The 12,546-nt window shown below is 54.0% G+C and overlaps 1 protein-coding gene across 1 annotated transcript in view; it reads right to left on the bottom strand.

Annotated features, from left to right (window-relative positions):
- The window catches only part of ITGB3 (integrin subunit beta 3), a 22,319-nt gene extending 9,773 nt beyond the window's left edge, over positions 1-12,546 (bottom strand). The window contains exons 1-4 of the mRNA XM_049800659.1: positions 12,286-12,546; positions 6,913-6,998; positions 2,380-2,572; positions 118-370 (exon numbers count right to left, since the gene is read on the bottom strand). Coding sequence (XP_049656616.1) covers positions 118-370; positions 2,380-2,572; positions 6,913-6,998; positions 12,286-12,457 — 704 coding nt within the window. The 5' untranslated portion in view covers positions 12,458-12,546. The remainder of the gene's footprint in view (positions 1-117; positions 371-2,379; positions 2,573-6,912; positions 6,999-12,285) is intronic.

The raw sequence follows: 12,546 nt of genomic DNA, 5'->3' as shown, positions 1-12,546 counted from the left end.
CCCAAAATCAAGCACCCAGCTCCCTGCTGAAATCCATTGGTATGGATTTCCAGCCATGTTCCAGTGATATCCCATTAACTTCTGGCCCTTACAGGACTCCCTCAGCCTGGGACTTACTCATAGCAAGGGTTTGTGACAGCTTCTGGAGGAGAGATATACATGTAGGGGGAAATGGGCTTGTCCACAAAGGCCCCAAAGCCGATGCGTAGGTTGCTGGTGAGCTTGCGCATCTCACTGGCCAACTTTGTGCCCAGGTTCTGGATGTTCCTCAGATCGTCCTTCATGGAGTTGGACAGGTCCATCAGGTAGTAGATGTCCACTGGGTAGTCTTCCACCTGACGCACTTGGACACTAAAGATCTGGGAATCATCTGTAATGTGACAGGGCAATGGAGTGAGAGATCCTCTCCTGGGAGGAGCAAAGGGAGCTCACCACAGGGCTAGGGAGAAAGTCAACCTACAGCATCAACAGAAGCCCAAGGAAATGGTTTAAAGCTGCTGGGAGGAGAACATTGCAACTAAACAGACACAAAGGAGCAAAACCCTTAGGGCAGGGTGCTTGCACAGGAGATATGCTGTGCACCCCTTGGAGATGGCAAATACAGCTTATGGCTCCTGTTCTCCAAACCTCTCACTACCAGGACATGAGCAGATCCTCCTGCTCAGAGCTGATCGCCAAGCTGTCCTGCATGAACAGTGTGACCGACACATGCTGGATAGACCGAGTGAAACACCCAGCATGTGGGCAGCAGGTCTTACAGGGGCTGCATGACTGCTTCGGACTTCTCTGACCTCCCAAGGACTCCAAGCATCTCCTGGAGCCTCCCCCATCCCTGTTCCTCCCCTCTCCCCGCTTGGCTCCTCCCAGCCCTTTCTGGGAAATTTTTGCTGAAACATTTTCCATTGAAACAAAAACCTCCTTGGACAGAACTTTCTAGGGAACAGGCCAGTTTCGATGACTTTTGCACTTCAAAAAAAAAAAAAAAAAGCTGAAAACACTTTGGGTTGACCTTTTCTTTCTGCCTTTTAAAAGAGACAAAGGTTCTTTCTTGCTCTTCTTTGAAATGGCTTCTTTGAAATAGTAAGCCAGGGCACAGCTGCAGCCTTGTCAGAACACCTCAAATATTGAGGATAAAAGCTTTAATTGAGCTTAAATTGTTATTGTTTTCATATTTCCTTCTAAACCTGCATGTCACATTCTAACTTTCAGGATGGAGAAAGTTTCAAAATCTATGAGAGTCCAAAGAGCTCCATCCTCCCTCCAGGTGCATTGCTGGAGCACCACCACATAGTCGGGGTCCCAACTTTGTGCTCAGAGATCATCTGTTTCTGTGGGACATGGGCTGTGACCTGTCCTACTTATATCCTTCAGCATTTATTCTCGATTCATGAGTCAAGGCAGATGACTCGTGCCAAGCCTTCTTGGTTGGACAGAGATGATATCAAGGTGGGATTTTCTTCTATTGCTTCCAAGGAACAGGGATTTACGGCACTGCACAGTGCCTCTGTTCCTCTCCAGAGCAGCACACCTACCTGCCGACTGCCAAATATCTTTAGACCTAAATAGAGCAAGGGTCATTTAGCAGTTACATGTCCCCATTGTGTGGGGACACTTCGGACTGCCATTCAGATGGGTCAGGACTGCTCTTGGCCAGGCCCAAGGATGTACGCAGCATGCCACGTGCTATAAGCCACTGATATCTGGCCCCAGGGCTTTCATGAGCACAAGGAACCAAAATTGCTCCTGCTGAGACTGGAAAAGTCATCTGTGAGTGCATGGCCAGGGGTGGGCTACACGTGGGACAGAGCACAGTGATGGCACCACTTGCTCCATGGTTCCCCAGACTGGTTTTGTGACCTTGGGCGAGTGACACCCATTAGTTTTGCTGCCTGCCTGTCATTGCTTGAAACTCCTCGATGCTGGTAAACGACCGTAACAGTTGATTTCAGCCTGCCTGGCTGAAACAAGCCTGGGAAATTACAGGGACCTGTTGGCAGTCCAACCCTGCCAGCTGCTCTAAGGCTCATTAGACAGGAGCTGACTTCCACCAAAGCAATCAGAGTGCAGCAGCAGTGGCCAAGGTCTAAATGGCTTTATGAAATAAGCCCGTGTGTTGTTGAAGTTGCACTCCGTCCTGCCCCTTGGGATACTGCAGGATTGAGCCAAGAGACTGAACAGCAGAAATCAGTTTGCAGACAGCCTAGCTGCCCATCAGGGATGTTCCCAAAGAGTTTGGTTCAGCCCCCAGCCTGGCCTTGCTCCCGATGGACACGAGGCAGCCTTGGCTAGTGAGGCAGAGTGATGGCTCACTCATCCCTTGAGCCCTTTGGGTTATTCCCACTGCATCTCCCCTTCCCGCAGCAGTCTGGGGGCTCTTACCCGGCCGCAGATTCAGCTGTATTTTCTGGGGGCTCATCTGGGTGGTGGTGGAGCTCCCCGAGCCCTTGCTGCTGAGGGGTCGGTCCTGCAGGATGGTGACGCTGCTGATGGGGAACTCGATGTAGTCCTGCCCGCAGCCGTTTTGCAGGAGGTTGGCAAGCAGGTCACAGCGAGGGGACGATTGCGGCAAGACCTGCAGGGGAGGGACACGGTCAGGAGCCAGCTCCCCCTGGGGTTATGCTGGGAGGAGGAGGAGAGGGCCCCCTTTTCTCTGGAGAGTCCCCACTTTATCACACCTAATGCAAGACTGGGATAAGAGGCTTTTTGGAACTCATGGTCTCTGCTCGAAGGAGGTGGCAAAGAGATGGGATCCAGGATCAGCAAATCCTGCTGAGGCTCAGCAGAGGTCTTTGTCTGCTGTGCTCCACAGGGCAGCTCAGCAACCCCTGCCAAGAAGGAACGATGGATAACACATCCCCGCCAACCCCTCTCCTGACTCCTAGCAGCTGGAGCCTCAGGTTTGGTTTTTGGCAAAGCTAAAAGAAAAGCCTGTCTACATGGGGTGGCTAGAAGATGGTGATGTGGAATGTGAACAAGGCAGGCTGGGGGTGAGGAGCAGAGTCTGGGACTTTTTCTTTATTATTTTCTAAACTTTGGCAAAAGACAAGCCACCTTTCCCCCCCATTTTCTCAGCACATACCCTTAGAAATCTCACCGCAAGCAAGGAACAGGCCTGCTGTGGGTGAGCCCATCGCATGAAATGGTGCTCGGTTCCTGCCCGAGAACAGTTCAGGCTTATCTCCAGCTCTCCAGCTTCCTGCCAGTTGGAGCCGGCCGGGGGAAAGGAGAACCAAAAAAGGAGTGAAAGAGCAAAAAGGCAATGGGGCTGCGGGAAAAGCCGTCAAGTGCTCGTCAGGGGCAGGAAGCACAAAGTGTGGAGTCACGGTGGGGCGCCAGCCCTGTCCCTCCTTTCCTAGAAAGCTCCCAGCTCCTCACCCTTATCACAGCACATTCAGAAGGGCTCCCATTGCTCCAGTTTCTCATGAAGACAAATATGGGAAGAATTTCTCTCCCAGCCCAATGCTGCCAGGATCTGCTGCCGCAAGTTCCCAGCCAGGCAGCAGCTACCCTCCCCTCCTGGGGATTTCTCCATCTCCCTCTCACAGCTCAAATCTTTCTACATTCAGAGTCCTGCAGCAGATGACCTGCACAGCCTTTTCCTGCAGCAAAGTGGCATAAGTCCCGGTGTGGCTGGTTCAGCTCCCTCCCTGCTCCTGGGAAGCTGGATCCCAACGCTGCAGCCTCCCAGCACTGGAGAAGTTCCCCATCCAGGATATCAACTCCCTGAGGTTCAGGCTGGCTGAACCCAGGAATGAATTTGTGTGTTTTAAGCAAACAAGTAGAAAAATGCAAACAGTGTCAGGAGGGCCTGGCTGGCCTACAGCCTTCTGGAAACAGCGACCAAGCGATTGCCAGAAAATACATCAGCAGGCGTGTTCCTCCCCTGTGGCCTCCCACTCCCACCCTTGCCGCCTGGACAGCATGCTGTTGGTGAAGAGGACAAGTCATCCCTTTAAATTAACTCCCTTGCATCCACCCACCCCACAGGCTTGCCCCACGGGGCTCCCTTCTGCGGGAAGAGGTGCCTAGTGTACTCCAGATGCCATCAATCACATACATTCCTGTCCCAGGCAGGGAAATCACTGGAAAGAGATGTGGGTGAAAATCAGGCTGGGCAGACAGGTTTTTAACTGTGGTGCTGGGCTCCTGGGTGATACCTGGAGATCTTGGGGAGCTCCCAGGACCTCAAAGGCCATGTACCACCTTATGGGATTAGCAGCATCATTCTTAATGTGAGATTCCCATGGAGAAGCTATTTAACCCCAGGGCTGCATCCTTCCCCTTTCTCTGGAGCCCCAAACATCATGATTGATTCAGGATGCACAAGAACCTCCCAAGCAACAAAACTACTGCAAAAGGCAAAGGAAAAAGTTTCTGCCATTGATGGGACATTTGGCTACAAGGCCCTCGCAGCCTCCAGTCTATTTTTTCTTCCCCAGTCTCCGTAGACTTGCAGATTTAGCAACTTGGACACAGCCCCACATAGGAGTGACCCAGAGGCAGCCCAGGCTTGCTGGTGACAAACTCACAGCTCAGGGACTTCATCCACTGACACACAGACCCTGCAAACCCCGCTTTGCTGTCAGCACAGCCCTGACAGCATCAGCTCCCCGTTACAGAGATGCTATGGGGGGGTACGTGTTCCCACCCCTCTGTCACAAGCCATCCCACAGCCCTTAGCTGAGATGCTCCCCAGCTCCACCTCTCCTTCGGGCACCTCTGTCCCACTGCAGGGAAGGTTGTTTCAGCTTAGCATCTGCTCAAGTTCCCTCCAGGATGGGAAACCTGATGATTTTATCCCTTGATTGCTGCCTCCAAACCCTGTAAGCGAGGGCAGGGTTGGGCAGGGTGCTGGCAGAGGCAGCTCCATCCCCAAACTCCCCTCGCTGCTGGGCAGGGAGGCTGCGGGAAGTCATGCATCCCCAGGGCATCTCCGTTTTCATCTCGCAGGCAACCACATACAGCATCAGCTTCTCTGCAGGAGAGCTCCTGGGAGGACCCAAAGCACAGATGCCTCTGCAGATTAAGCTAAAACCTTCCAGCAGCTTCAAACCCTGACCCAGCCTTGCCTCCACCTTTCCTCCAAGGGAACCAGAGTGGGTGAAACCCCAGAAGATCTGTCATGATAACCTCCAAAGTAATTTTAGAGCCACATCTCGTCTCAGTGTTAAGGCTTGGCTGAATTTCTCCAAAGGGAAAAGTGAGTGGATGGGCATATCTACTTGTTGGTAAGAGCGGTCAAGGTTTCTGAAGAATAAATAAAACTCAATTCTCTGCATCAGCACTCAGTGATCACAAGAAACCACAGGGCAATCCTTCTTCTGTCCAAAGCCAGGATGGAACAGAATAACTGATAACCCCTGGCTCCTCAGGAAGGCAGCATGTGTGGGGAAGGGCTGCAGTGGGAGCAGAAGGAGCACAAATAAGGGCACTGTCCCTTTAAAAAAAAGCGGGGGGGGGCAGTATCAGCGACCTCCCCCACTCCAGGGAAATTAAACAAACCCACAGAAAAAACCCTCATTTGCTAAATTAAGACAATGTGGTCCAGATGTTGGAGGCAAGAGTTGCTGAGCAGAGCTTGCACAGCCTGGCTCTCAGGGGGCCGGTTGCTGGCAGCGGGACGGCTCCCTTGCTGCTCGTCACGTCTGTCCATGAGCACAGCTCTGAGCAGCACTGGAAATATTTCCTTTTTTGGAAACCTTTGCTGATGTGGAGGAAAAAAAAAAACCATCACAGCCCCCACTTCAGTGTCAAGACACCAGCCCGGCCCAGGACCAGTGGCTGGGAAGGAGCAAGCCCAGCCCAGCCAGTCATCGAGGCCCCTTATCATGCTGCAAATTTCAGCCACTCCTTGCAGGAGATAAGATGAGGCATAAGCATCTTTATTCACACCAAACACCGAGATCCGGGTGGTACCTTGCACAGCAAGCAGAGGCATCCCCTCCAGATACACACTAACTCCAAAGCATTTGGCCATGCAGGCACAATCCAACAGTGTTTTCCAGCTTGGATCACTTTTTCCCCATTCCTGGTGGGCAACACGGGCACGCCCACAGCCAGAGAAAGGAGGGTTTCATGGATGGAGAAGCAGAAAGCAAGAAAAGCCTTGCCAGAGGTGGAACTGCTCCCGGCTGCGAAGCCCCGAAGGAGATTTCATCAACTCTCCCCATCCCAGCCTCATGTCCCCTTGTCTCTGCCCTGGGGCTGCTCGCCCATCTGTTGGGACATTCCTCTTGCCTCCCCACCAGACCAACCCCCAGGGCAGCATTTTTGAAGGAGAACGTGGCAGATCTTCCAGGCTCTCACCTATCCAAACAGGGTGATTTTAGAGCCACAGCTCAGCAATCACATCCTCTTCAACTCAGTAACCAAACCCAGGCACCTTGTTTTCCTTCCCCCGCCTCTTTCCAATTAAAAAAAGGCTTTTAAACCCAAACCCTAACTTCCAATTAGTATTTTTTCTTCCTCCCACCAGGCCCCCTTCCCTTTCCAGCCATTAAACTCCTTTACACAGAGCTTCACAATGGGTTTTCAAGAATCAAACCAAAAATAAACTAGGTTTTCAAATGTATTTTTTTTGAGAGACAAAGTGAATTCCCAGCGGAAACATCAGCATTTCCCATTCAGCTCCATGTAGCTCCCACCAACACACGCAGATAAGGGGTAGATTTTCAGAGCAAGGCAGGAACAGACAGCCCAAGCCCCACGATGTGCATCTCGAGCTGTGGTCAAGAGCCAGATGCCGCTGAGGAATATGTTTAGACACGGTGGGAACAGATGGAGACCAAGCTTGTGGCTGCAACACAAGGACCAGCACCCGTCCCACAGCCCAAAGGCTCGTCTCTTCCTACACGTCCCCTGTCCTGCTCAGGGATGTGCTTCGGCCCTGCTCAGCCTCCCCCCAACTCTTACCTCTGCGGAGCACCAGGCACAGAGGGGGCTCACGGCCAGGCACTGCTTGCAGGAGTTCACCCCGCGGGTGGTGCAGATGTTACCCCCTGAAACAGCAAAACAGAGAGCAGTTACAACCCGCAGAACCCGAAGCCTACACGTGTGCTGAAGTCTCGGTGCTCAGCCAACAGCTTCAGAAGCAGACGCAGCCCCCATTCCACCAGGGCTCTTCTACAACACCTCTCCCAGCTCCAAAACCCAGGTGCTGCCTCCCTGCCCCTTTTATAACCACCTCCCAGGCCCAGTACCAGCTGTGCTTCATTCTGCTCAGGACTGAGCATCATTTCCCACCTGCCAGCTCCTAAATGGTCCCCCCCGTTCCTGCAACATCACACATGCATTGGAGTGAAGCTCCTGCCACTGGTGGGGGAGAGGACATCTCCCTTTGTGCCTCCTTGCAGACATTTTGGGGCATCAGGGAGGGGGAAGGGGTGAATTCTCAGGGGTGCAGCGTGGTACCCACAGCCCTGCCAGCAGCAGGGGAACTGCCGCCTCTTCCCACTGCTGCGGAGCCAGGGTGGTCAATGCCTTCTTGTGCAGATGCTAAACTCAGCGGCTGGTCTTGGCTCGAGTTCAAACCCAGGGAGAGGAGGGGAGGGAAAGGGCAGGAATCCAGAAACGTGCTGGCGGCGGTTTGCGCCGATGCCCTGGGCAAAGGTTGGGCTCTGTCGGTGGAAGTGGCAGTGGGGACTTTGGGAGACGCATGCTAGCACCAGTCTTGAAGGTCAGAGGCCAGCGGGTCTGTGGGGGGTATTAAAAGGGCCCCAAAAAACCCGTGGAGGCCCCAGGGCAGTGCCAATGCCTGCCGGGGCAGGAGGATCTCCTACGGCAGAGGCAGGACCGTGCAGCTCTGCGGTTTCCACTGCCAACAGCCGATGTGGCGAGCGGCTGGGGGCACGGCTGCGGTGGCATCACCCTTGGCTCTTCCTCCCTCCTGGGGCACAAGTGTCTCGGCAGAGTTTTAGGATTCCCCGGGCAAAGCAGACCGCAGCCATGTGCCAGCTTGGTTGGGGGAACGCTGCAGCCTGGCGAGCCTGGGGAATGTTGACATGGAGCAGCGGGCGCCGGGGTCTCCTCTTTACCCTGTGTCCCCTCGTCCCCGCCTAGGGCTCTCCCATTCAGCTGCAGGCAGAAAAAGCTGCTTTCTCCGCAGCCGCAGGAAATGCAACACAAAGCAGAAAGAGGAAACAGCAAAACGATGTCATCAAGTCTTTGGACAGAACCACGTCAACGGCACCGTGCCCTTGTGCCCGCTGGCACGCTGCCTGGGAGCGTGAATGTGTGGGCATGCGTGCGTGCATGCGTGTGTGCATGTATGCGTGTGTCATGGGCTGCGCTGCACACGCTGTGGCTGTCCCGAAGGCCAGCAGCTTGCTTGGGGACGTGCCCCAGGGCACTGGGGACGGTGTGCCCCATCGGACCTCTGCCACCCGCACTCCCCGCTTGTCCCACGCAGGGGTACTAAACTAAAGGCTAAGCCTCAATGGCCTGGCTCAGCACCAGCTTTGTTGTGGCATCAACTCCCAGAGCTCTCTCCATACACCAAAATACCCAGCTGCAGCATGCGAGAGTAGGAAAAATTTTAAATTTAGCATTGCTCAAAAGAGCGACAGCTTGATCTTCAGTGCTTTCTGCACCAAGGACACTTAGCAATGTGTGAACAGCAATATTGCATCCTTCATTGGACAGGTCTGGGTAGCCAGGGCTTGGCGGGGGGGGAAGGCAAAGGGCTTTCAGAAAGCAGCAGCGGCACTAACAGCGCCGGCTCCCGCTTCTCACGCCTGCTCCTGCCGCGTCCGTGTGAAATCCCTCCTGCTTTGCCAAGCGCCGGTGGCTGCAGCCCAGCGCCGGGGCACGTGCCTTGGATTTGCGCTGTGCCGTGCAGCTGGGAGCCAGTTCCAGCATGGCTGGCAGCAGCTCAGCCCTCCAGGGACAGCAAGGGAGGCATTACCCTGGCAGCCCTCGGAGATGGGGACGGCCCTGGCAGCTCGAGGTGCTCAGGATTAATCTCTCAGAGCTGCCAACCCTGGGGCCAAGAGCCTGAACATGGGAACAGCTTCCGAAACTGCAGGTCCCTGGGGAGCCCTGATGCTTTGATATCTGGACCAGCACCGTGGTCCCTCGGTCAGGGATGGGGGGAGAGGTGCCAGGTAGCTGCCTGCCCCATGCCAGGAGTTTCATTGCTTTTTGCTCTCATGTCCCTCCCTGTAGCGGCCATGTCCCACTGCTGACTCACAGCCACAGAGGCTGCAGCCCTGGCTGGGGCAGGGTTGTAGAACCCAGTACCACTGGCAACGCTCCTGGCCCTGACTCCTATTTAATGCCAGCGTGGGGTTTGTTCCCTCAGGGGTGGGTTTTAGCTTGCCGTAGGATGGTTGAGTCACCTGGCTCTGCCCCAGCACCCAGCTTGCTGGGTAAGTGCAGAGCTGACAAGGGCCCCTGCCACCCGTGGGTGCTCCAGCCTTGCTCCCAGCCGGGGGACAGGACCCAGGGCTCACAACAGCATCCAGGATGTGAGACGCACTGGTCCAAATCCTATCACAAACAGGTTTCCCCTGTGACTTGAGCCAAGTCCCTCAACCGCTCCCTGCCTCAGTTTCCCCTGTGCAGTGTTAACCCTGGTCGCAGCGAGATGCAGCTGCATTGAAACACAATGTGGAGGATTTCCAAGCTTGTGTTTGCCGGCCGAGTCCCTGACTGCCTCTGCTTCGCCTCCTCACGCCACGAAACCTGAGCTCTGGGGCTAACGAGCCCCAGGACTGTCCCTTTGGCCTGGAAAGCTCATCTGCTCCCCAGCATTTGGTACAAATCATCTCCTGCCTGTGCACAGCCTCAGGACCCCGACGGTTTCCTTTCCTCCCCTCCTGCCGCCACCCCACAGCCCAGGGGTCCTTGATGTGGTGTCCTCCCTCCATGCTAGTGATGTAAACCCAGTTTTCTGATTGATTTTGGAACGAGAGCCACAAGCTGGGCTGTCCTGCCTGGGCACATGGGGTTAGATGGGGCTGCAGCACGGAGGGTCCCTGCGGGAGGGATGCTGCCATGCCTGAGGCTGCCCTGGGGTCTGCTGCCATCACATCGTGCCACCTTGCCATTGCTGGCAGTGGTGGCTTTGCCTGGCAGAGTCCCTGCAGGTCAGTACCTGCCCCCTCGGGCTGCCTAAAGCCCCAGCCTGGGGGTGTCTACCCCAGCCTCAGCAGCCCCATGGTCCTCATGGTCTCCATCGCTCCATGACCGAGACATGTGCCTGGGGATGGAGGACTCTTCCCCAACCTCCAGCACTGTACAGAGCGGTTTTTGGCTGCACTTAACCCAGGGTTGGATGGAACAGGGCCATCCCTTCCCCCTGGGAAGGGGCAGAAATCCCCCAGGCGCCAGTGGTGATTAACCCAGGGCAGTTATCACCATCCAAACATGAGGCTAGTCCTGCTGCAAGCAGGCAGCTTCACCCCCCCCCTCACTGCGGGGAAATGTCTCTATTTTGGCATTTCCAGCACTGCTTGCATGGCTGGATGCAGGGTGTGGTGTTGGGAGGGCTTTGCGGGAAGGAGGTGGGAAGGGGGGACCTTAGGGTGATGTAGGAGCAGAAGCGCAGGTGGAGGAGAGTGGAGGATGCTGCAGCTTGAGCCCCTTCAGGTTGTGGCCCTGTGAGTGCCCAGCACTGCTTCCCAGGCTCAGGATGCTGGCTGGCTGTTAAGGTTAACCAGGCAGCAGGTTAACAAGGTCCCAGCACAGCCTAATAAATTCTGTGGGGTTTAGGTTCTTTTTTTTTTTTTTTTTTTTCATTTTTGTGGCTTGTTTTTCCAGCCATAAAAACTAATAAACTTAGGTACAAAAGCTGCATTTTTTTACTACAAAATCAGCTGGTCTCATATAACAAACTGAGCCTAAAGACTCAGGCTTTACAAAAGAAAGAAATCCTAGCACATGAAATACAGGGAAACAGGAGAAACTGAGCAGCATGGGAACCACCCGCCTGGGGCTGGGCAGTGCTGCAGCCCAAAACGAGGTGAAATGATGCACTTGAAATACCCCAGACGTCTGTGGCTGAGCATCACTCTTCCCTGGCTGGAGAAAATTACTCAGCCCCCAATCTGCACTCCAAGTAACCTCCTCCATGTACTGCATGGGCCAGTCACACACTTTGTTTTCTCCCCCTCTGCCAATTTGAGGAAGAATGTGCACACTTAAAGATATTTTAGAAAACTCAATAAAGATACAAATCATACTTACATCCTCTCTGGCCTTTCTGCTTGACTCAGCGATAAGGATTTGGACTTTTCTGGCTGATCTCCTGCCCATGCCATCCTGGGACTGTGTCTTTTCTCTGAACCTCTCCCTGTCTGCCAGCATCTTCCCGGAGAGGGGATGCTCCAAACTGAGCTCAGCTGATTACAGGCACCGACACACAGGACCAGAGAAATCACCTGCATGGCTGCAAACTGCAGCTCTATAAACCCAAACTCTTCCAGAGGTTATCCTATGTCCTGTACTGATGACAGCTCCCTCCGGCAGCAGATCAGAGCCCCAGGCTGTTCCTGGGAATTCAACAAAGTCTGGAATTCTTTAGACAGAACAATGTTGCCCCAAACCTCCTGAGTGGGGTCTCAAAAACAATTGGCCTGATTTATAAATCAGGAGCTGAAAACACAGCACCATTTTTCAGTTGCAAGATTTGCTTTGAGCCCTGGAAACACACCTGGGGAGGAGGTAATGCTTTTCTAGGCTTCTTCTCCATGCTTCAGACACTGGAAATCTTTTTAAAAATACAAACTATACTTGTCCTGAAATCACCTGATTCCAGAAATCAGAGTTTTTAAAGAAAAGCACCAAAATAGCATGAGAAAAAATAACGCAGGACAGCAATGCTGACATAAATGCACCCCATGCCCTTAAAATGACATGGCTACAGCGACTACCTGCACTGCAAACTCCCCCAGTGTATTTTCTGTTTATGAAGGATGGAGCCCAAGTCACACCCCAGTCCTTCCACTACAAACCAGTATCCGGAGCCAAACACAGCGTAGGTAGAGAATATAAACTTGCCGCACCCAGTACGAGAATAATGCACCAAACCATGCCTTGACCCTGTAACACCTTTGAGAAACCCTCCTGGCCCTGGCCCAGCTGAAGCTCAACCAGCTTGAGCGGTGCTTTGGATTTGGGAACGGCGCCGAGGTTTCAGCCTGCCAGCTTCCCCTCTGAGCGACTTTCCCAGGAAATTGCAGACCCTGGGAATGCAGAAAATCCTGGGATTTTGGGAAATAACAGGCAACATAATCGCTAAATGACCTGGCTTTAAGCAAGCGACAATGCTACGGGCTGTAAACCTACCCCAGCCACCAGCGACGCAGAGCATGAGGATCCCGAGAGCCACGTAGAGTTTTCCCATCTTCTTCTCCAAGCCCCGAACCGGGGGGGGGCTGCTTGGACCAGCCCCACCGTGAGCGATGGAGAGCAGCTCTGGGGCAGCTGGAGGTTTTGAACAGTTCAGGAGATGAATCATGAGTCTGGGTGTATGACACACATGTCGAACGGGGCTGGCTGGAGGAAACGGCGCTGGCTCGTCACTCAGTTTTGAGTCAGGGAGTGCCC

The sequence above is a fragment of the Accipiter gentilis genome, chromosome 5 (genome assembly GCF_929443795.1).
Source record: "Accipiter gentilis chromosome 5, bAccGen1.1, whole genome shotgun sequence".
Lineage (NCBI taxonomy): Eukaryota > Metazoa > Chordata > Aves > Accipitriformes > Accipitridae > Astur > Astur gentilis.
The sequence above is the reverse complement of the archived record's forward strand: the minus strand, read 5'-3'. Positions and strand labels throughout refer to the sequence as shown.